This window comes from Heterocephalus glaber, unplaced genomic scaffold (genome assembly GCF_053883595.1).
Source record: "Heterocephalus glaber isolate CG9 unplaced genomic scaffold, H.glaber_assembly_v1.0 deba00001429, whole genome shotgun sequence".
NCBI lineage: Eukaryota > Metazoa > Chordata > Mammalia > Rodentia > Bathyergidae > Heterocephalus > Heterocephalus glaber.
In genome coordinates, this window is record NW_028258294.1 from 34707349 (window position 1) to 34731560 (window position 24212).

General features: G+C 52.8%; 2 protein-coding genes across 12 annotated transcripts in view; one reads left to right on the forward strand and one right to left on the reverse strand.

The window, feature by feature from the left end:
- The first annotated feature begins 104 nt into the window (after positions 1 to 104).
- Positions 105 to 13665, forward strand: Cxcr5 (C-X-C motif chemokine receptor 5). The gene is made up of 2 exons (XM_013076585.3): positions 105 to 1100; positions 11013 to 13665. Exons 1-2 carry the CDS (start codon positions 1044 to 1046, stop codon positions 12078 to 12080), a joined length of 1125 nt encoding a protein of 374 aa, XP_012932039.1. The 5' UTR covers positions 105 to 1043; the 3' UTR covers positions 12081 to 13665.
- Bcl9l (BCL9 like) overlaps positions 13538 to 24212 on the reverse strand; it is a 29863-nt gene continuing 19188 nt past the window's right edge. For 8 of the 11 annotated variants that reach the window (XM_004856735.4, XM_021237908.2, XM_004856734.4 and 5 more), the window contains 5 exons: positions 20498 to 20702; positions 20265 to 20349; positions 17894 to 20183; positions 17256 to 17537; positions 13538 to 16847 (listed from right to left, as the gene is read on the reverse strand). In XM_004856735.4, the coding sequence (XP_004856792.1) occupies positions 15754 to 16847; positions 17256 to 17537; positions 17894 to 20183; positions 20265 to 20349; positions 20498 to 20702 (3956 nt within the window). In that variant the 3' untranslated portion in view covers positions 13538 to 15753. The other 3 variants (XM_004856736.4, XM_087212492.1, XM_004856732.4) reach the window with 3 other exon arrangements.

Sequence of the window (24212 nt, forward strand, 5' to 3'; positions counted from 1 at the left end):
AATCAAGGATTGGAGCCAGACATGGAAGTATATGCTTGTAATCCTAGCACTCTGGGAGGCTGAGGCAGGAGGATTGCAAATTCACAGCCTTGGTACCTTAGCAACTTAGCAAGATCCTGTCTCAAAACAAAAAATAAAAAAGGCCTCAGGACATACCCACTGCAACACCCGTGGGTTCAATCCCTCCCTGCTCCCAGGCACAACAGCATCAACAACAAAAATTCAGAAATTGGACTGGATGGTCTCCAATATCATCTCTCACTGAGCAGTCCATGATAATAATTTATATGTCAACAAAGTTCATTTGTAGGTGGAGCGTAGTTGTTTTTGAGTCAGAAGGTGACTTTATGTTTATGTCATGCTTTCCTTTGGTAATTTCATTTTTGTCTTCCAGTGCTATTTTAGGGTTGTTCCCTTTGATTAGTTCTAACCTATTTCTTCCAGACTTGAGCTGAAAAGGGAAGGGGTTTGGTCCCTGCCTGAGCAAACAAATGGCTATAAGTAAGTTGATCAAGTGTCCTGCTTTGCCCAGGTCTGATGGGGTTCCCAGGACAAGGGACTTTTAGTCCTGGGCAAACCGGGATGGTTGGGTCAACTGGGAGTGAGGAAGATGAAGGTCTAGAGGTGGCTGGAAGCGCTGTTATCCTGTCTCCTTTCTATGGGGAGTTTCCCTTGTCAGGGGTGGTTTTTGTCCCAAGACCCAGTCCCCTACGGAAGCACAGGGAGCTGAAGTGAGGGGCTGCCTTCATACCAACCTCAAGACCCATTTGAGGCAACCATTGCCAGGAAAGGCACTGAAATGCTTGACTAGCTCTGATGCTGTGGGGGATTTTCCCTTTTTCTTCAAAAAAACAGAAAAGACCCAGTGGAAAAAAAAAATGATGAGTTGTGAGGCGGGCAGCAGGCCTTCCTCAGCTGCAGGAGACAGTGCGCAGCTCATTTGTTTAAATCTGCAGCTGACGCCTGCCACCTCTCTATAGGCACCAGTCACAGAACCTCTCAGCTTCAGACAGTGACCAGTCTGGGGACTCACAGCTGCAGTGATGAGCTACCCCCTAACCCTGGACATGGAACTCACAAGCTACAACCTGGAGGACCTGGTGAGTAGGACAAGCTGCCCCCTGTTGCCTGGGCCCTGCTTAGCATCTTAAATGTTCTGTGCCAGAGCCGAAGGAAGAGGGGACAGCCTGGGACCTGGAAAAGTTTTCAGTAGGGAGCAGGTATCCTCTCTTTGTCTCTTAGGGTTGGAATAAGGGTCTAGTCGGGAAATCACTTTGGAAGTTGTGATGTCAGGAGGCTGGCATTGCTAATCAGTCGATCAACATGTAGTTGTTCATCTCTTGCTGTATGATCGTATCATCAGGTCATGATATTCTATTTGGGTGGAGAAGTGGAAGACCTAATCTTTGCTTTCAAATAGCTTATGATTGAGGTGAGAAAAAGCCAACCACTCCCTGGAAGATATTAAACAATGATTATATTCTAGATGGAGGACGTGTGAGGCCAGATAGTAGCCAGGGAGAGGATCGCAGTGCACTCAAGTTGGGGATCAGGAGTGCTAGTTGTTGAGAGTGTCCTGTGTTGATCCTAGAAATGTCTTAGGCATGTTGTAGCCTCCCAAAAAGAACTAGTCTTTAGGGCCAGGGATTTAGCTCAGTGGTTCCAGCGCCTGCCTTGCAAGCACAAGGTCCCAAGTTCATCCCCCGTACCAAAAACAAAAAGCAAACAAACAAAACAAAGAACTAGTCTTTAGCGATAAGGGATGGTTTTTTGGGCTGGCCAGAAAAATAGTCTTCAGCACCACTCTCTGCCATCCACCAAGCCTCCCATGAAGCATAGTGCTTCAGTTGACTTGGTTGTCATTGGACTCCCAAAGGGTGTGTGTGGGAAGTGGCTAAACCAAAGAACCCCAGGGCTCCCGAGTATAGGCAGCAGAGGACCGGTGGTAAATGTTTATTGAAAACTACCATGGTCTTTTTCTCTTGCTGGTGAAAGGACTTCTCTCTGAGCTGCATTCTGAGCTGTCTCATGGAGGAGCCACACCCTGGCTCCTACAAGCTCTCCTGATTCTAACTCACTCTAAGATGTTGTCTACCTCCCTCCAGCTCCCAGTGGCAAAGGTCTATTCTATAACTCCACCCACTACCTTCCCAGACTCACTGGAAAAATCCAGCCTCTCTGACACAGGCCCCAGGCTTACAAGTGTCAAGGGAACATGGCTAGAAGTGAGAGGAAGGGCTCATTTCATCAAGTCTGGCCTCTCAGACCTAATCCCAGTTAAAATCAGACCATTGATCTAAACCAGCTGTCTAATCAGAACCTGAGGCATGGTTGGTGGATCCAGTGCAAAATGAAAATGCAGAGCCCCTTGTTGAAAAGAGTATTAAGAATTCCAAGATGCCCTCAGCAGAGAATCAAACCGAGTGAGGTCCTTATAAGTACAGGACCAGTGTGCCTGTCCAGGCGGCACACCCACAAAACCAGCCCTGAGTTTATTCACAGAATCTGACCCATACCCCAAATCAGATTAAAACCTCTTTGCCTTACAAGGCAACATGCTTCCTCCCTGGTCCCTTGTCCCTACCCCTGGCCATACCTGGTTAGGTTACTGGGTGTTATCTGCCCGAAGCTTCAAACTGACCACGAGCCCTGACCCAGTTGGATGTCTTAGTAACCACCAGGAGACCTGGCCATTCCTCGCTGCTGAAAAACCTCAAGAGTTTCCATTCCCTGCACATCTCACCTCACTTCGTGACCTACTAGAGACAGATGGTGGCAGGGGGTAGGGTCACAGCAGGAGATGTTCCATGTCATGAAGAAAACCTATGTCCAAGGAAGAGAGACCTGCTAACTTGCTTCGTGTCAAACCTCAAACCAAGGGCCCTCAGCTGGGCACCTGAACATGCCTGGAACCCCTCAGTCAAGGTCTAGCCAGGTACCTAGGAATGCTGGGACCCTCCAGGCTTTGGAGCCTTCTTTAACCAGCCACCTGTGCTCTGTCCCACATGTACCTCCCTTCCACATACTCTTTCCCCAAGGCTGTCCACTTCTACTCTATTCACTTCTTGTAGGGCCGGGGCAACCCTGGAAGACTGCCCCATTTTCAATCCCTGGGATGGCAGAGCTCACAGAAGAGTTCTTCATATAGTGGGATCTTAATAAGTGTGTGTGTGTGTGTGTGTGTGTGTGTGTGTGTGTGTGTGTGTATTTGGGACATTTTGCTTTGTTTTCATGCTAGAGATGGAACCTAGGGCCTTGTGCATGCTGGCCAAGTGCTCTGACCCTGAGCTACATCCCCAGCCCCAATAAGTATTTCATGGTGGGGGGGTTGAAACAGGGTATCACCATGTAGTTCAGGCTGGCCTTGAACTCACTATGTAGCCTAGGCTGGCCTCAAACTTGAGGCAATCCTCCTGCCTCAGCCTCCTAAGTGCTAGGATTACAGGTGTGCACCACCATGCCTGGCTCTCCAATAAGTATTTCTTGACTGGTAGTGCAGTTGAAGTCTTAGCTCACCACTTATCTCTGGAGTCTGTCCAGCTTTTGCCATTCCTTTGCTCCCTATTCTCCATCCTGCCTTTGTCCAAACCAAGCACTGGTTCATTTTCCCAGATCACTAGATTCTGTACTCCAATGTTGAGTTCAAAAGTGGGTTTCATGACTATAAGCCAAGTGTTGACCATTCTGTGTTCCCTTCCTCCTTTTGAACTCTAAGATAAACTCTGGCTACTTAAAATGCCAGCTTTCCTAACATGGGCTGCTAATTCTCATGAGTAGAGAATCCAAAGAGAAAAATTCTAGATGGGCAAGAATCAGGAAGAAGGAGCCATTCCCCAAAGTGGGCATGCCAGGGAGCCACCCTGCTGGGAAGTCAGGTCTAGACAGACCTAGAGAAGACCTTGCCTACAGGAACCTTGATTGGAGAGATTCTCTTCTAGCCAGAACCAGGGATTAGAATGGACACCTGCTTGGGCTGGCCATGAACTACACCTCCAGCCCCACCCTGACTACCAGTCAAGAGAAGCTGTTAGACAGCTGGGAAAGGCTGGTGTAAGCCCCACAGCCTGGCTTCCCTGTTCCTTTATCATTGATGACAACCTCAGGCTGACCAGAGTATCACAGGCGACAATGCCTGTCCACATGGACGTCTCATTTCACCGGGGAGGTGTAAAGAAGAGGAACCAAAACCAGCTCAGGCTGTTTCTGGGTTTTACCAAGGGGAAAGGGAGGAACCCCTCACCCCTATCAGGTCAAAAGTCCCAGAGGAGTCCCAATAGAGGAGGAGCCAACTGGGGTTTGGCTGGAAGGATCAGAAACTGAGGGAGAGACCTGAGGCCAGGGTGGGGAGGAGTCAGCATGGGGGGATCCAGGACATTGACCTGAATCCAGGACAAAAACTCCATCAGGAGCTCTTGTCTTCCTTGAGGACACAGACTGCTCCCACTCCTCTGGTAGGATAGCATTCCAAAGTGGCCATGTATTTATTTAAAATTGAGAATTAGGACACAAGAATGAGTATTCCTTCAGGAATGATGAGGCAAAATATTTCAAATCAATACTTTCCCAGGAGATAGTCTGAACTAGGAAACATGTCTACATGTGCTTCAGACTGGGTAACTCTGTCCCCAAAGTACAAAGAAATGTTGAGGGTGCAAGTCAGGGAAACCCTTTAAACTTAGACTCAGTGCAGAAATAGGGTTCCCTCCACAGAACCACATCCAGAGCAGTACCACACTCCTAATGGCCAAAACACTCACTCAGAGATGAAAGGGATCTCACACACTTGCTCCTGAAAGGGATAGAGGAAAGGGAGAAGATGGGACAGATGGCAAGCCAAAGTCTCAGGTGGCCTTTAGGGAGTGTAGGGTTTCCGAAGGAAGAGTGGGGTACAAGGTACAGATCTACCCCTTTACCCGTAGCCCCGTAGCATTCCTGAAGACCCTCAAACCCCTCAAGCCACTGAAGGGGGACATAAGAGATATCCCAAGGGCTTCACTCTGAGCTCCTGACTCGTGGCTGGAAATCCCCACACAGGGACATGCAAGGAGATGGAGCCTGTGTGGTCCCCATGGCCAGAGCGACATCTGTATGTAGATGGGTCCCACGGCCAGGCTGATGCAGGCCTTGGGGTCCTGGGCTTGGACCTGCATGAGCCATTACCCTCAGGGTGGGAAGTAAGGTCAGGCTGTGGCAGGGACAGGCTAGGGAAGCAAAGGTTCCCAGCTGCTGGCTAGACAAGATTGTGTAGAGAGCCAGCTCAGCCACAAAGGATGGGACAGGCAGCGAATCGGAGTGGCTGGGCACTGGGAACAAGAGACATTTGAGGGCAAGCTCACCCCAGGCCATCCTTCGTTCCAGCCTGTGGCTCCCATCCTTGCAGATGGCTCCCACGGACTCCACTTCTCTTCCCTGGACTCTACAACTCTAGTACATGAAAACTTCCTCCCAGAGCTGGCTTCCCAAACCCCTTTCAGCACAGTGGTCGCCTTTGTCCAGCCCAGCCAAGGCAGGTTGGTGTCAGTGCCCTCTGCAGGCTTCTGTTCACGTAGAGGAAGGCAACAGCCCTCCAGCAGCCACCTCACTCTGGTGACTCATCTTCAGCTTTCAGTCAACAAACTCCCAAGTCTTATTTCTCATGACCTGTTATCACCAAGTCTTTCCTAACTTGTCCCTGGACAGTTTAAAAACCCCAGTTACAGCTCTCTATTTTTCCCTACGCAATTCTGTCTGGTTAGTTTGGGCCCATAGTTCCAGCTTATGGAGAGCTTTTTTTAATTGTCTTTCACACTGAGCTACATCCTCAGTCCTTTTTATTTTTTTATTTTTATTTTATTTATTTATTTTTTGCGGTACCAGGGATCAAACTCAGGACCTTGTGCTTGTGAAGCCCTTTTTATTTTTAATTTTGAGACAGAGTCTCATAAAGTCACTAAGTTATCCAGGCTGAGCTCGAACTTGTGATCTTCTTGCCTCATCCTGCCAGAGCGCTGGGATTACAGGCGTTCACCACCACACCTGGATAAACTCTCTTCTGTTTGAAACAAACCAGGCATAGCCCCATGCAAGGCAGGGCTGAGAGCTAAGGAGGAAGGAATAGGGGTGGATCTCCAAAGAATTCCCTAGATGCCCCCATACACACCTGCTGCCAGACTCTCAGTCTACAGATGCCAGTGGAGTCTCCTCATTGGAGAAGTCACATGGGGCTTGATGACCTTAATTGTCCAGGGATGGGCTCCAGGCCTAAGTGAAAGGAAGGAAAAGAAAGACATTAGCAGATCCTACTCTGAGTTGAGCACTTTGCTTCTTGGCACCCTGCTTCCCCCACCCCCAAAGCCAGGATGCTGAGCTCCACCCTGCCCCTGCCCAGGGCTTGAAGCTGCTTTCTAACTAGATTCCTCACTCTGTTCCAGCATCCTTCCCCTCATCGCCTTTTCTGGCCTCTGGGACACGAATCCCTGGCCTGTGTATTGGTTGTGGTCTGCTGGGTACCTGCCTATGTTACGTGCTAGTGTAGCCCATCTGGTGTATGCACAAGTCTGTGTCTACTGAGTTTACACAGGTTGAATGTTGTCACCAGAGTTGTACACACAAGGGCTTTGGGTTTATGCTGCTGCTGCTCTGTGTGTATGTGTATGTGTGTGTGTGTGTGTGTGTGTGTGTGTGTGTGTGTGTGTGTGAACTGAACCCAGAGGTGTCCTACCACTGAGCTATATGCCCAGCCCCTTTCTACTTTGTTTTGAGTTTTGTTGTTGTTGTTGTTGTTTTATTTTTTTAGACAGGGTCTCAATAAATTGTCCAAGCTGGGCTTGAACTTGTGGCCCTCTTGCCTCAGCCTCTTCAGGCGCTGGGATTACAGGCCTGTACCACCACGACCAACTCCGCTGCTTTTTGTGGCAATGGGTAATAAGCTGCTGATCTCAGTGCCAGCACTGTGCTCCCTCTGGTGTGAGCCTAGGAGAGTTCCCTTCAGTACTACATGACCTGACTCCTCTCCTTCCCTCCAGGCCAGGACCAGCCTTGCTTTACTGCCTCTCACCCCATGGTTTGGGGTAGGAGGGGGACAGAGCCCCTGGCTGGGAAAGTGGCTTTGACACACACCACTCCTGAGCCCCCGAAACGTCTGTTTAACACCCCTGCTAGTATGTATTCCAACTCCCAGCACCCCTCAAACGAGCTTCCGCCTGTCTTCCCCTCTCTAAGTACTATGCCAAACCAATACCTCTTGGCAAGGAGGAAAAGACAGTTGCCCTCCTCTAAACCTGAGTTCTGGGAGAAGTCCCTAGAGAGGTGTCCCAGTGTAATGACTTTAAATGGGCAATAAGCCAATCACCCTGGATGCTTTGGTTTTTGGTTTGGTTTGGTTTTTTGAGACAGAGTCTTGCTATGTAGTTCAGGCTGGCCTTGAACTCATGGCAATCCTCCTGCCTCAGCTGCCCAAGTGCTATACTTAGAGGTGTATGGCACCACGCTCACCCTGAGTGCTTTGGAGGGTGAGAACTGGGGCAGTCTCACAAAAGGCCTCTTGGCCAAACAGTCTGGCTGGACCTAAGGCCGCCCCTGAGCAGTGGAACAGCCGGGCTCCAACCTCTGCCCAGGCCTTGCACCTCTCCTCCTTCTGTCTGAAGCCTGTGCTCTGCAGGTAGACTGCTTACCTCAGTTTCTTCTTTACCTCCTGCTGAATTGCAGTAAGAGTCAAATGGTAAGGTCCAATGACTCGGAAATAGCTCCCCATTGGGAGCAGGAACCCAAAATGAGCAACAGAGGCAGGGACTTGGGAAGGATCCAAAGGGGGGTCTGTGTCCCTGCTGAGCCCGAGAAGCTGTAATTCCCAGTGGAAGGAAGCTGAGCTTGAGTTGGTCCTTGAAGGAAGGGCAGAAATGGAGAGGCAAACTTGAGAAGAAAGGCCTGGCAGGCCAAAGGAAGAGTTTTAGCAAAGGCTGGGTGACAGGATTGTGTTGGATGTTGGAGCAGGAAGCTGATAGGATGGTGTACCTGGAAGACAGGGTGCCTAAACCAGTAACCTAGAAGATAAAGCTGGGTGTGATGGCCCACATCTGTAATCCCAGCACTCTGGGTGGCTGAGGCAGGGGGATCACAAGTTTGAGTCCAGCCTGGACAATTTAGTGACTTAGCAAGACCCAATCTCAAAAAAAAAAAAAAATTAAAAAGGAAGTGGAGATATAGCTCAGGGTTCAGTCCCCAGTACTACAAAAAATAAAGAAAATAAGATCGGACAGCTCAGAGGAATATGTATTTTTGAGAAATTTAAAGGTCCTCTTTAGAGTTTACAATGTACCCTATAGTTCCAATGTACACCTATAGGCCCATAGTTTTCACATGAAAATAGATTTTTTTCTGGTTTTTTGAGACAGGGTCTCACTGTAGTTCAGGCTGGCCTTGAACCCACTGTGGAGCCCAGGCTGGCCTCAAACTCCAGGCAATCCTTCAGCTTCCCAAGTGCTAGGATTACAGGCAAATGCCACCATGCCTGACTAGAGCCATTTTCTTAAACACAAGCCTATGTGTTACTGACCACACAAAATGAAGAGCTGTTTAAAGACAAGAAGGGAAGCCTTAGCCCTAGTCCTAGGGAACCCTGTGATATAGACACAATCATGGGCATTCATGAAGGTTATAGAATCATGCTGTATAGGATGTCCTGCAACTGGTTCTGAAAGCCAGCACTGTGTTAAACATCTCCCCTAAGAGGACACACCAACAACATGCCACACATGGCACTGTGTGCTGCTGTGTGAACACAAGCAGTTTAGCTCATTCCAGCCTTCCACTGATGAACAGTAGCATAAAAATGAGTTTTTCTCAAAAAGGCTTTGTTATTAAGAGGAGATAAAGTTTTTTTAAAAAAGAGTTGGTATGGTGGTATACACCAGTAATACCAGTACTTGGGAGGCTGAGGTAGGAGGATCACTGTGAATTTGTAGCCATCTTGAGCTACATCGTGAGTTCAAGACATAGTGAGACCTTGTCTCAAAGAACAAAACAAACAAAAGATTAAAAGAAAAAGAAAATCGGATCAGGGATTTAGCTCAGTGGCACTGCACCTGCCTCGAAAGTGCAAGGTCCTGAGTTCTATCCCCAGTACCAAAAAAGAAGAAAGAAAATCACTGTCTGCTGGTGATAGGAAACAGTAAAGGACATTAAACAGGACACTTATATGATAGTGTGTGTGTGTTGTGTTGTTTTGTTTTTGTTTTTGTTTGAGATGAGGCCTCATTATGTTGCCCAGGCTGATCTCAAATTGTGGACTCACTTGACTGAATGCCCTGCCTCAGCCTGCCAAGTATAGGTGCTTCTATAGGTGCTTCTCACTATGCCCAGCTGGGATTTGTGGTGAGAAAACTAGCTACTACAAGGACAATTTTCCATGTAGGAAGTGGACAGGAGCAGAATAGTTGTCAGGAAAGGGACCTGTGGAGAAAGAGCAGCCTTGAGCATTAAGGTGAAGGGCTAGAGCAAGCAATGTGGAGGGGACAGTGCCGGAGGGGTGGTAAATGGCTTTGCCACTGCACCAATGCATCCTCCCACACCCTTCTCACGCAGTCACCTGCTCCAGGGTCCAGAAGGGAAGACTCAGGTAGGCAGCGGGCTTGCCCACCATTGTGAGTCACTGTGTGACCCAAAACTGGGGCCCCTGGTTGCAAGAAAGCCCTGTTTTACCCAGTGAACCATATACTGCTTGGGGGAGACCCTCAGGCTCCTGAAAGGGTAGAGGGGGCAGAATACCTGCCTCCTTGGGGCTCATCATTTACAGAGTTGCCTTGTGAACCCACAGAGGTTGGTTACACTGAGTTTTGCATTGCACGGGAAGGGGGCTGGTGGGAGGGGTGAGCAGAGCTGGGAGGTGAAGAGCAGGTGCACGAGCAGCTGTGAGTGAAAGGTATGAAAACAGGCACCATGTCTTCCTCTGTGGTTAGCGGTAAACAACCTGAGCCCTGGGTGATGGTGGGAGGTGATAGAGGAGAGGAGGATGGGGAGGTGCGAACTTCCGGAGCCACAGCAGACACGCCCCCTTTGCTCACAACTGCCTCCCTCCCTTCCCTTTGCCTGGTCTCTATCACTTCCTCTGCCTCTCTCTTTCTGGGCTTTCTGCCTCCCGGCTCCCCTGGAGAATCTGCAAGGGATGGGAAGTAGCCAGAGGTGCTACATCTGCTGCCCTCCCCAAAGCCTTTAGAAGCCTAGGCAGTGCTGTTCAGTGGAGGGAGTGTTGGTTCTGGAGGGAGGTGAACATGATCTTCACAAAGACACGACTGGAAGAGTGCTGTTCTGTGTCTTGAGCTTGTTGAGTGGGTCACAGCAGGTGAGAGGCCATGACCACAATTTCAGGAATAGGGAGACAAATAAAGAGGAAGCCTGCAGGCTATGGCAGCACCCACCTGCCCCTTCCCCACAGCAGGCTCCTAGGTTTTCAGGATTGATTTATTTATTTGGCTACTGGGGATCGAACTCAGGACCTTGCACTTGCAAGAGGCATGGAGCCACTAAGCTAAATCCCTGGCCCCAACAGGCTCCTAGGTTTTAGTGCTACTCTTCAGAATTAGAGCATATTTCCCTTGTCCCAACCACATCCAGTCCCCAGTAGCAGTCTTTCATAGCTCTGGACACATAAACACGTAAGACACAGGTGCACAGCCTGTCAGTTTGCGAAGCATGTCACACTATGCATCTCCTTTCATCCTCATTGCTTCCCAGTGAAGGATTAATACCTTTTACAGAGGAAAAACTGAAGTTATAGGCTGAGATGTAGAGTACTTTCCTAGCATGTGTGGGGCCCTGGGCTTCTGAAGGCTTCGGAGAGGCCTCAGCACCCCCCAAAAAGAAAAAGAAAATTGGAAAAGGGAACCCCAAGGAAATTTGGAATATGGTGAGTGGGACATACTGGAGTGCAGTTAGCCTGGGGGGAGGGGGAAGAAAAATCTAGACAGGCGGTAGGGTTCCTCTCAGAGAGGACAGACGGGGCCCTCAGTTCTCACTCCTGTCTTCTGTCCCTGCAGTACAAGGAACTGGCCAACTATAATGACAGCACAGAGAGCCCTCTCCTGGAGAGCCACTTCTGCTCCACAGCTGAGGGGCCCCTTCTGACCTCCTTCAAGGCCGTGTTCATGCCGGTGGCCTACAGCTTCATCTTCCTTCTGGGGATGATGGGCAACATCCTGGTGCTGGTGATCCTGGAGCGGCATCGGCAGACTCGAAGCTCCACCGAGACCTTCCTGTTCCACTTGGCGGTGGCTGACCTCCTGCTGGTCTTCATCCTGCCCTTTGCTGTGGCTGAGGGCTCTGTGGGCTGGGTCCTGGGGACCTTCCTCTGCAAAACTGTGATTGCCCTGCACAAGATCAACTTCTACTGCAGCAGCCTGCTCCTGGCCTGCATCGCTGTGGACCGCTACTTGGCCATTGTCCATGCTGTCCACGCCTACCGGCATCGCCGCCTCTTCTCCATCCACATCACCTGCGCAGCCATCTGGCTGATGGGCTTCCTCTTCACTTTGCCAGAGATTCTCTTTGCCAAGGTCAGCCAATCCTATCACAATGACTCCCTGCCACGCTGCACCTTCTCCCAAGAGAACCAAGCCGAAACCAACGCCTGGTTCACTTCCCGCTTCCTCTACCATGTTGCGGGCTTCCTGCTGCCAATGCTAGTGATGGGCTGGTGCTATGTAGGGGTGGTGCACAGACTTTGCCAGGCCCAGAGGCGCCCTCAACGACAGAAGGCCGTCAGGGTAGCAATCCTGGTGACCAGCATCTTCTTTCTATGCTGGTCACCGTACCATATTGTCATCTTCCTGGACACCCTGGCAAGGCTGAAGGCTGTGGACAATAGCTGCGAGCTGAATGGCTATCTCCCTGTGGCCATCACCATGTGTGAGTTCCTGGGCCTGGCCCACTGCTGCCTCAACCCCATGCTCTACACCTTCGCTGGCGTGAAGTTTCGCAGTGACCTGTCTCGGCTTCTGACCAAGCTGGGCTGTGCTGGCCCTGCCTCCCTGTGCCAGCTCCTCCCAAGCTGGCGTAAGAGCAGTCTCTCTGAGTCAGAGAATGCCACCTCTCTCACCACCTTCTAGGCTCCAATGCCCTGCTTTATTTCTGCTCTCCTTGGGGTATTCGGGGATGCTGGAGCCTCTTCCAACAGGAGCTGGTGTCCTAAAAGCTAGAGTGGTCAGCATCTCATGGGGCAGTGAGATGAACCAGCCCCCCTTGAGGATGTCCCTGCAGCGCCTCCACAAGCCCCAGGGCTAGGCTGAACCCCACGGAGGGGAAAGCAGCCGAAAGGCAAAGCAAGGACTGTCTGTACCCATCTGCATCACCCTGAGCTTAGAGGACCCTACACACCTCCTCCCATCCTCACCAGCCAAGACACAAGAACCAACTTTTACTTCTACCCTGGCCAGTAAGGAAAGTCAGTCCCCTCCCAGAATATACTCCATCATCTTAGGGCTGCTCACTGCCACAGCTACCCATCTCACCTCTGATGCCACTTGCTGAGTGAAATCAGAAGAATCTGGGCACCAGAGGATGAGTTGAGGTTAAGGCTGAGGGTCATCCAGCTGGCAGCAGGATGGCCTTTATGTTTCTCAGACCCCTAAACTGAGAAATTCTGCCAGGACCTGAGCCCTTTGGCCATCTTGACCAAGTGGGAAGGTTGCATTGATTCACTTTAAGTGACCAAAACAGCACCAGGTCAGCCCCATGTCATTGGGGCTGACCCTTGACTGCAGACTGAGAACAGACTTTCAGGTGCCCACAGAGTGCCCTAATCAGGAACTAAGGGAGAGCCAGGAGAGGAATCTAGTGGAGAAATGGAAAATCTCCTTCCCCAGCCCCCAAAGGGGACAAATATGAATCCAACCCAGCTGTCATCTCTGCCCAGGGACCAGATGGAGGTGGGTGGAGATCTCCCAGTGTGGACATGAAGAGACAGGATCCAAGGCCCCAGTTCTGGGTACTGATTGAGAAGAAGACAGACTTAGTCCCCATTTCCACAGTCTACAAGGTCTATAAAAACTAGAACAGCAGAGGGCCTTGGACCATAGCAGAAGGACTTAGCTAAAGGTCAGAATGGTGTAGAGACGCCCTGGGGAGAAAGACAGATTAAAGGGGACCTCTGGAAGTCATCTCATTCAGCCCCAGCCCCCATGTCACCTTAAGTAGGGTAGTGTGACAACCAGACCTGGGCAGGGAAGTCCCCAGATGCCAAGAAGCCTGCCCTGGCCCTGAGAGGATACCACTCAGATGGAACCAGAGGAAGCTGCTCCATGCTTAGGGAGGCCTGTTAGCCAGTTCCGGGCTCTCCTTCCCCTTCTCAGCCTTGACATGGGCCAAGCACCTGCTGAGGGCCCATCTGGGTCCCCAGTTCTCAAGCCCACCAGCCAAGTTCCCTGCGAGGCCCTAACTGGGGAAAGCAGGGGTGTGACTTTACCGTGAAATTATGGGGAACCCCTGGAGTCCCCTTTTTTCTCCTAGCATTCAACAGCAAGCTGGGCAGTGGAGGAAACAGACACAAAAGCAAAAAGGCAACAGGTTGGATTTTGAGTTTTCTTTTTAATAAAAAGGCACCTATAAAACAGGTCAATACAGTACAGGCAGCACAGAGACCCCCGGAACAAGCCTAAAAATTGTTTCAAAATAAAAACCAAGAAGATGTCTTCACATATTGTATTTATATATTTATATTTATATATATATTTATATAATGGTACAAAATGGCTGGGGGTATGGCCATGGATGGAGGAGAAAGGCTGGCCGGTAGAGCTCACCTGGGGAAGCTGGTGGTGGAGGTGGAGCAGAGGGGACCAAGAGGGTGTAGGCCCCTTGTGGTCTAAGCCCTCTCCTGGGGCAGGAAACACTTAGTAAGACAGATTGGGCAGTCTTGGGACAGGGTGGGGTTCGGGGGCACAGGGCCCCGGGCAGGGGCAGAGGCAGGGCAGGTAGGCAGCATGCCTGGCAGGATGGAAGGCTAGCCCCCCGACACAGAGCTGGCCACGGCTCTGGGAGGTGCTGGGAGAGTCAGGAGCCCACAGCCAGCCCGAGTGGAGGAAGTGGCGCTTGACCTGGCTGATGGTGGACCAAGAGGACAGCACCAGACTGGGAGAAGTGGGCACAAATTCCCTTTGTATTACAGCTGCCAAGGTGAGACCAGGCCCTGCAGGTCAGGAAGGCTGGGGGTAGGGCTCTGGTAGAAGACACCCTGTCTAGAATGGCCCTTGGCCCTGCAGGTGTGGGGCACAAAAGGGCTTGGCCAGGGAACTGCCCCACCACCTCATGGGGCAGGGAAGGAAGTGAGAAAAAGAGGTTTCTAACTCCTGGGTCCAATGGGTCAAAAGTCCCGTATGGCTTCAGCTCTGACCATTGGTGGGTGAGGAGCTCTCCTGGGAAGGAAGGAGGGGACTGAGGGGGAGGCAGTGGGTGAATATAGACAGATCTGGCACACACAGCCCTGAGCCCTGGGCAGAGGGACCTTGCCTGTGAGTGGGCAAGCAGAGAGGAGGTGGCAGGATATTCCCAGCCCCTCCAGGGCTCCTTCCACTCCAACCTGCGGGCTGGAGGCTGGAGGCAAGGCAGACTAACTCAGCCAAACCCTGTTCCTTCCTTCTTTGATAAGAAGTAGGTGGCCACCTCTGGAAGAATTGGAGCTCCTGGGCATTACCTGGCCCAGGGCTAGGGCAGCCAGACTCCAGCAGGATTAGGCCTTTCCTGGCTCCACTTAAGGGGCCACTCAGACACTGCCCCTTCCTCTTTTCCTTCATCTCAGACTGGAGACAAAGGGCTTCAAGTTCTGGCTAAGATGTAGCAGCAAGGGCACCCAGACCTCCACAGCGGGAAGCCACAGCCCTGTGTGACTGGCATAGTGTACACACACATTCTCCACGAATCACTCAGCAGCAGATAGACTGCTGTCCTGGGGGGCCTCAGCCCTGCTGGGGCTCACCAGGTGGAAGCCTTGGTGGTCTGACCTCAGTTTAGGTGTGGGGCACCTATGTCATCTTACCACTTGGAGAAGGGACAGAAATGGTGTCCTTTAGGGACCCAGAGACACTGCACAGTGGGTGGGTGTGTAGGATTACATGTCCTGGGTCCAGGGGAATGAAGAGGACAATCATCTGAAGAGGGGGGTTTCTTTTATCCTTTTTTTTTTTTTGTATGACTATCAAAACACAGAAATACAACACACACACAAACCGGCACAAAAGCGCAGCGCTCTATTTACAGCTCCAGCTGGCACCTGCCCACCTGGCCAGCCCCCTGCAAGGGGTGTTGGGAACGGGAGTCAGCCATGTCAGCGGGGAAAGGGAATGAAGCAGGAAAAAACAGAAGGGAAAATGGGTAGGAGCAGAGGAACAAGAGGAGAAAAACAGCTCAGAGCTTGAGCAATGAGACAGCAGCAGAAAGAGTCAGAGAGGGGACACCCTCTCTCCTCCAAGGACCCAAAGCATAGCTGAGGGGCAGGGGCTGCAGAGAAAGAGGGGAAAGAGAGGCTCTGTAGGAATCAGGATGGCAAGGAAGGGGCATCCTGGTGGTTAAAATGGAGCAAACCCCAATCCCGAACCCCCCACCCCACTCTGCCACTTCCCCTAAGCTGCCGGCACATCTGGTTTCCACAAATGCCACTCCCGCACCAGACCCCTCCCACCCCCTCCAACCCACCCCTGGACCCAGGTCATCCCAACACTGTAAGGAAGAAACTCTTTTAAGGTCAGCATGTTTGCAACCGTGCCCGCTTGAGCCCCGCAGGGGCTGCTAGAAGGGCAGGTTGGCCATGCTGCCCGGCGCCGGGAGGTAGCCGATCTGGCTGTCCAGAGACACGCTGCGCTGCCGCAGCGGGTGAGACACCATCAGGTTCTGCTGGGGTGGGGGGCCCATGAGGGAGCCCTGTGGGGAGAGCATGTGGGGGGGCTGGGTGTAGACTTCACCCCCCACACCTCGCTGCTTCATCAGCATGAAATTCTGCTGGGTCATGAGGCCTTGTGGTGGGGACATGACCCCCTGTTGCAGGCCGTGGGGCACCATGCCCTGCTGTGGGGGCACACCTGTCCTGCCCAGCAAGGACATCTGTCCGGGGTGGCACATGGACATGTTGAGCCCCCGCTGGACGCCCTGCTGGCCTGGGAGGTTGGGGGGCCGAGAGGGGGTCTGCTCCGCCATCATGTTCTGCAGGTTCATGAGATGCAGATTGGGGGGCTGGGCCTTGGCGGGCTGGTTCTCACTCTTGGGGAAGTACTGGAGGGTGCTGCTTGGCTTCTCAGAGGGGATGATCCTTGACAAGTCAAACTCAGGGATCCCAGTCGGGGTAGGTCTGATCACCTCGCTCAGCTCTGGGTCGTTCAGCACTGATGCCACCCCTGGGAGCACCCCCGGTGGGTACGCGTCACCCATGCGCCCAGCCATGCCTTTGCCCATCAGGTGATGCTGGGGGGGCATGGGGCCCGCTGGCTGGCTCGGCATGTCCTCTGGGGGCAGGGGCATGCCCGAAGGGTAGTGCTGCTGCAGGCCAGGTCCCCCGCCACCACCCCCAGCAGGAGCCATGGCACCATGGGGCTGCTGCAGCCGAGGGGGAAAGGGCATCATCTGGGAGGAGCTGGGCACAGGGCCACAGGGGGCATTCAGGGAGTCTGGGCCCCCAGGGGCCATCATCATCGAGTTCTGAGGGGGCCCTCCTGCCCCCTGTGCGTTGGGGTGTAGTGGAATGTTGGATCCCAGAGGGGTGGGGGAGGGCAGCATGGTAGGTGGGGGCTCATGGGACAGGGGCTGCTGGCCTGGCAGGTTCATGGCCATGGGGCTTTGGGCAGCCGTGGAGTTCAGGTGCATCTGGTTGGGCTGGTTGTTGCTGATGCCTGTGAGGAGAGGACAGAGGGGTCAGGGGCTGTGTGCATCTAGCTGGGGGAAGTGGGAACCCAGTCCCTCCCTACTCCCCAGTTAGGTGGTGCTAGAGCACCAGCTCTCAACATAGCCACCCTCAGCTGCACCACAAGGGAAGGGACTATAAGCATCTGAGCTAAAAGCCAAGAGCCCACGTGCTGGCCTTTTGCCACGGATGTGTTAAGGGGCATTGAAAAGACCACTGGGGTGCTCTGGGGTGGATTTTGCTAAATGACTTTCAGGAGTGGGAACAAGTCCTAGACCTCATACCCTATATCCAATGCCCTGGGAAAGCATGGAAAAGCCAGCATGACTGCAGGGCAACTGTTGGCCATGCATGTACCCTCCTCCCCATTTCCAGTGCCCCTGGCCCATCCTCACACCTGGCCCAGAGCCCTGTGGTGGCGGAGGAGGGGGCAGCAGGGGCCGGTCAGGCAGCAGCTCGTCGTCTGAGGTGGCGATGGTCTTGATGGCATTGTGGTAGAGCGGGGTGGAGCTGGGCATGGCATACTTGGACATCTGGGACATCATCAGTGACAGGGGGTTCTGGGAAGGTGTGGGGTCTGGAGAAGAAGTGAATGGTAGGCTGGGGTTCATGAGGCTGCTGGGAGGGTTGGCAGGAGGCGCTGAGGAGCTGCTCCGGGGGCCACTAGGTGGGAGGGCACCTACAGAAGCCAAGGAGATAGAAAGAGAGCAGGGCGGTGATGGGAGGGAGTTTGGCTGCTCATATTGGGAAATTTAGGAAGAGGTCAGCTCCCCAGATCTCCTACTGACTCCTCCAGGAACACCCACACCCCACAGAACACAGCCCTCCAACCCACGTTCACCATGCCCCACCATCTTCAAGCAATTCCCGAAGACTCAGGGCCTTAGGCAGAGGGGAGATACCAAGTCCCGGGTATGGGACGGATGCAGCCCTACGCACCCACCCACTTGGCACCCCTAAGATAGCCCAACACAGTTGCGCTCCCAACTCCAGCCCAGTCCTATGCACCATGGCGGTGCCTTCCCACTGACTCACCCTGTTCCATGTTGGTCAGGGTGGAGGAAGAGTTCATGTTGAGAGGCGGCTGCTTATTCTGGGAGACCCCCGGACTGGGCATGGCTGTCTTGGGTGAGGAAACCCAGCCTGGAGAAGGCACCGCCATGGAGGGAGACTTGAGTCTGCTGGGTGAGCCAGTGGGTGAGCGGACATTGAGAGAGGAGCTGAGAACCTGGGGTGACTTGAGAGGTCCTGGAGGGTTGGCAGAGGCCAAGGGCACCATCTGCGAGGGAGTCTGGGGTGACTTCAGGTTGGCAGAGGGTGAGGTGACCAGGGGTGAGTGCACCTGGCTAAGGGTGGGTGACTTTAGGTGCCCCATGCCCGGCGAGCCCATCTGATTAATACTGATGGTGAGGTCTGAAGGCCGTCTCCCCAGCCCCCGGTTTGGGGCTGAATGCACAGACCCAGGAGGATTGGATGCAGCTGCCAGAGGCATGTGGCTGAGCCGGGTGGTGCCCACGGTGCCCATGGGCATCGAGCCCTGGTCAGGACTGAACATGTCTTGGGTGTTGCCCATGTCCTGTGGCATGGCTTGGTAGGGTCCCTGGCCCCCAGAGAATCCCTGCTGGCCCTGGTTGGGAAACTGAGAAGGCATAAGCATCTTCTGTGGGCCACCCATCATGCTGCTGCTATTCTGGGCCCGAACCCGGGCTATCTCCTCAGGACTGAGGCCTTGGGGTCCCATCATGTCTCCAGGGCCCCGCATCTTCTGTGACATCAGCATCTGTTGCTGCGGGGTCATCTGCACATTCAAGTTCATGTTCATGTTCATGTTCACATTCATGTTCATGTTGAGGTTGCCTGGCCCCATGGGCGGGTCCACCTCCCTCAGCCCAGACTGCCCCATGGGAGGGCTCAGGAGGCCTCGGCCACCACCAAACTCCATGCCCATGGGAGTGCCTGCCAGGCCTTCGCCACCAGCCATCTGCCCAGGGAACATGGTGGGATCCATCTGCCGGTGTGCCTGCATCATCCGCTCCATCTCCATGCTCTGCCCCATGCCACTGCCTGCCATGCCCAGGGGGCGCTGCATGCCCATCGATCGCTTCTCTAGCAGCTGGTGCCGCAGCAGCTCCTCCCGGACCCGAGGGGTCATGAATCGCTCCACCTCACCCTGCCCACCTGGGTAGGGCACAGCATTCTGGGCAAAATTGCTGGGTCCCCCCATAGGGGGCAAGTCCTCCGTCCAGCCCATGCCTGGCCTCACAGGCCTCTGCATGGCATTCATGGGCACCTCCATAGGCATACTCTGCATGGCCCCAAACCCAGGCACCCGTTGCATTTGGTTCCCTGGGAAACGGGGGCCGGGGAAGGGAGATCCACCCCGGAGCTGCATGGGATCTTGGACATCCATGGGCCCACGCAGCTGTGTACCCATTCCAGGCGGCCACTGATCCCCAGGCTTGCTGTGGTAGGGAGGTGGAGGACCCCTCACCATCATGCCACCCATACCCATCATGTCCTGCAGAGGGCGGCCCCCGTGCAGCCCAATCTGCTCCTCCTTCCGCCGCTTCTCCTCGTAGTACTCCTCCTGCAGCTTGCGCCAGGCCACCTGCTCGGGAGTCAGGCTGTCCTGGCCCAGCCTTTGCATCATCATGTTCATCTGCTGTCCCATGTCCCCGCCGGGGGGGTGCCCAGGCACTTCATGCTCCAGTGGGGGGGCCCCTAGGCTCTGTGTCTGTGAAATCATGGACTGCAAGGGCTCCTCATACTTCTTCAGCCCACTGGGAGGGGCCGTGAGAGGCTGCTGAGCGGCAGAAGGAGCTTGTGCTGGTGGACCCCCCTCACCTGCTCCACCAGGGGGCCCCTTGAGGAAAGGCTCTGTCTCTCCACTACGGAGCAGCAGCCGTTCAATGTCTCGCAAGGTCTGGAGGGAACGCTCCCGATGCTCCAGCTGTTCTTTGGACAGGCCCTCAGAGCCCACTAGGCTGCGCTGTCCATTTCCTGTGGGGGTGGCCTCTCCCAACAGTGCAGGGCCAGGAGCACTGCCAGGGTCTCCTCCAGGAGGCAGAGGGTTGTTAGCAGTGGCAGCCGTCGGGGTGTTAGGGTGGGTGCCCCCAGTCCCACCACCCGTGCTGGCAGCGCCCACCGAGTTGGGGGCCAGGTCCTGACTGGTATCCTCAGGAGGCCCCTCGGGGGGAAGTGCAGGGGGGGCGCTGCCAGGGGCAGGGGGTGGCGGTGGTGGCAGTGGAGGTGGCTGGGACTGCGGGGTTCCTGCTGATGGCGTGCTCAGGGATAGCGGTTCTGGGGTGGGTGGCACTTTGGGAGCCTGCAGAAAGAAAGGCAGAGCCTGAGACAGCTAAGGGGACTTCCAAACCCATCTCAGAGCCAGATGGGGCATCACACTCACCTGGTCCAGCTTGGCCCGGGGCACATTCTGCTGGTGATAGGCAAGGATGGAGTCTGCCCGGCCCTGCAGCACTGCATCTGCAGCCCTGCATCAGAGTATCAGGAGTGGACAGCTCAGAGAGGTGGGCAGGAAGGAGCCCCCAGCCTCACCCGCTCCATCCTGTCCCCTACTCATGTTCACCCCCAAGGGACACTGGGTAGACAGAGTGACCTGGACTCTCCCGAGGCACTTACGTGTTGGCCAGGTGGGTGGTGAAGACATACACAAACTGCGAGGGAGGCTTTCCAGGGACACCCCCAGCCCCAGAGGCATCGGGCCGAAGCCCTGGTGGGGGCCCATGTGGGGGGCCCGGTGCACTGCTCTCACTGAGTGGCAGTTGGGCAGTTTGGCTGGGACCCAGCTGTGGGGCCGCCATAGCGGGGTCTGCTACATTACAATCTGCAGGAAGAGAGAGGAGAGAAAAAGGGCGTGAGCAGCCCAGATGCAGGAGAATCCTCAGGCACCTCTGCCCAGGGATGCTCACCGCCTCACAGGCAGTGGCCCCTGGTCATTTGTTGTTGCAATCCTGTGTCTCCACCAGTCTGGTTTTCACGCTGAGTTGCCCCAACCCAGTCTTTGCCCAGAATGGCAAGAGTGATGGCCAGTGGAGAGGAGAGGAACCAAAGCTCAGCCCTCACTACAACTCCAGGTGCCCCCATGTGCCTGGTATGCCATGGGATATTTACAAGTGTGAGTGTGTATAATCAACACACCACCGGGAGGATCGTATCATGCTCCAGTTTACAGAGGAGGAAATGAGACAAGGCAGCTCACCTACCTTTACACACAAAGCTAGTATAGAATTGGGATTTGAACCCATGCATCACTTCTCGGCCTTTTGGCTAAGATCAAGTGTAGGATTTGAACCCATGGTGGCCATACAAAGCCTCCTCAGATCTACTGACCGCTCCCACCATGGCATGTGTGTGTGTGCATGTGCAAAGCGCCTAGCGACCCAGGCAGGGAGGGGCAAAGAGGTTGCATAAACTAGTGATTCATACAATGAGAGGTTTCTCATCCTAACCCCACCAATTGACTTTGCGATTTTATGAACAAGTCACATCATCTCACTAAGCCTCCATTTCTTCATCTACAAAATGGAAGTGCTGGCTCCCTGCCCCACACAGGAGACAGATCAAAGAAATATTTACTAGGTCACAAAGCAAAATATTTGGGAAAAGGGCGGGGGGGATTGTTGGTGTGCATCTGTAATCCCAGGTACTCAGGAGTCTAAGGCAGGAAGATTGAAAGTTCAAGGGCTGGAGATGTAGCTCAGTGGTTCCAGCACCTGCCTCGCAAGCGCAAGGTCCCCAGTTCGATCCCAGTACAAAAAAAAAAAAAAAAGAAAGAAAGTTCAAGGCCAGTCCATCTCCAAAAAGCATAAAAAGGCCTAAGGATGTAGCTCTGTCCTCCTTGGGTTCAATTCCCTAGGACTATCATCATTCATCATCGCTGTGATCATCATCAATCATCATCATCATCATCAAATTAGAAAGTCTACATAGGAAAAAAAGGACTCTCACACAACAATCAACACAGAAGACTTCTTGGGGTTTTGCTTTTTTTGAGACGGGGGTCTCGAAGTGTAGCTCAAGCTGACCTTGAACTTACTATGTAACCCAGGCTGGGCTCAAATTCACCTCAATCCTCCTGCCTGAGTCATCTAGAGTGCTGGGGTCACAGGCATGTGCCTGCATGCCTAGTGACTTCTCAGTTTTGTTTTGTTTGGTCCTAAGGATTGAACCCAGGGTCTTCACACTGAGCTACATACTCACTCCTATTTTTTATTTTGAAACAGTCTTGTTAAACCACTAAGTTGCCCAAGCTGAGCTCGAATTTACAATCCTCCTGTTTCATTCTCTGAGTGCTAGAATGACAGGTGTTCCCTACTAACACAAATGTCTGTGACCTGTGGCCACCTACAAGTGCGTGGGGATTTCTCCCTGCCAGCAACCAATCAATCAGCACTGCAGCAGAGAACACCAGCTGAGTGTTCTCCAATTCAATTGTGACATTATCCACTAGAGAAAGTGCCTGATCTCAACGGTTAAGACTAAGGCCCAATCGCTGTCTCCCATTTCCATTGCCAGTCACAGCCCCAGGTTGTTTTGTCTGTGAATGACCTGTAAATCGGGACTCCAGGGCCCACTGCTTAGATTCTACTCACTTGCTGGAACAGTTCACAGAACCCAGGAAACACTTCCAATTACCAGCTTATCATAAAGGCTATTACAAAAGACACAGATGTTCAACTATCTGGAAACTCCTCAAAACCAGTCATTTTGGGTTTTTTTTCTTTTTTGAGACTTCGTTAGGCATAATTGACAATTATTGGCCACAAGTGACCAAACTCAACCTTTAACCCCTCTCCCCTCCCCAGAAATCAGGGGTGGAGAGAGACTGAAAGTCTCAACCCTCCATTCCTGCATTGCTCTTTCCAGGAATCAGTCCCCATCCAGAAGCTCCTTCAGAGCAGCCAGCCATACAGCTCTTATCACTCCTGTAGCATACAAGACACATACCACTTTGGAGATTCCAAGGATTTTAGGAGCTGAATGCCAGGAAGCAGGACAAGACCAAATATATATTTCACAACATCCCAGGCTGACATACTGGGAACACTCCCAGAATAGATCAGCACTAAGAAGAGATTTGTTCCATGATCACAAACTTGACTCTTACTCAGTTCTGGCCTAGAAAAGATCCACAGCTGGTTATCAATAAGTCAGGTGAGAGGGCTGACCCATCGCCATGCCAAGAAGAACAAGTCAAAGTGCTTGGTGGGCAGACAGTAAGTAATAGCATACATGATACAAGACCAACAAGACCACTGAGGGAAGCCGCCTTGCTGAGCAGGCCCAGCAGCAGGCTCCTAGCTCACCACCCCACAAGAGCCCTGCTCTGGACCCTGTCAGAAAAACAGAGCCAGAAGTTGGGGGGAACTTGACAACTGACAGTGTATGAGACTGCCCCAGAAGAGAGTGTATGCAACAGGCTTCTGGATGCCAGCCACAGAAAGGCAAGCAGGGGTTATTACAGAAAGGAACTTTCCTGTACAATAATAATATAAGCTCATTTATTCCTCTACCAACCCTAGGGGGTAAAGATTATTCTTATGGAAGAGAAAACTGAAGTCCTTTCCCCAATTTACACAAATAACAGATGAAGTCCCTGGGATGCAAATCCAGGCAGACTGATCTCTGAGCCTGGGCCATCAACGTCTATGTTACACTGCGCCTTCATTAAGAGCTCTTCAGGAATGGAACAGCAGTTCAGCTAAAATAGTCAGTTGCTGGGTATGGGATCTTAGCAATGTCTTCTTCGTATCTCCCTGTGTCTTCCGAGTGTCCTACAGTGGTGTAGCCTAATGTTACGAAAATGAATTTGGGGTGGTGAGGTGCCATGGGGAGTCCTGATCCGGGAAGCAGTTCTCCCACTGAAGGGTTCTGCCAAAGGTTGTTCCATGGTGGCAAGGGGGACCTGGCACCAGATGGCCTTTGACTCCCAGCCAGCTGTACAGCCTTCTGCATTTGACCCTCCCCAGCATTTGCTGACTGTTTCCTCCACTGTAACAGCATCAGAATACTTACCTCCCAGGGCTGTTACAAAGATTAAATGGAGCATATTGTTGTTGTTGTTGTTGTTGTTGTTTTCTCTCCTTGCCTTCAAGAAACTCACAATTTAACATTCTCCAGCTACTTTCTTATGCATTCAAGTTGTCTCCCTCTCCCCCAAAACAGGTGTAAGCTTTGAGTGGAAACACCAAATAAATGTTTACAGGCTTCCAGGGCAAAGTTGCATCTGGTTCTCCGCCATCACTCGTGGAAGGCCCGGACACACAATGATCACTAAAAGAATGAGGAGAGCGCGCATCTAAACATGCCCACTCCCTGGGCTGGTGATGAACCC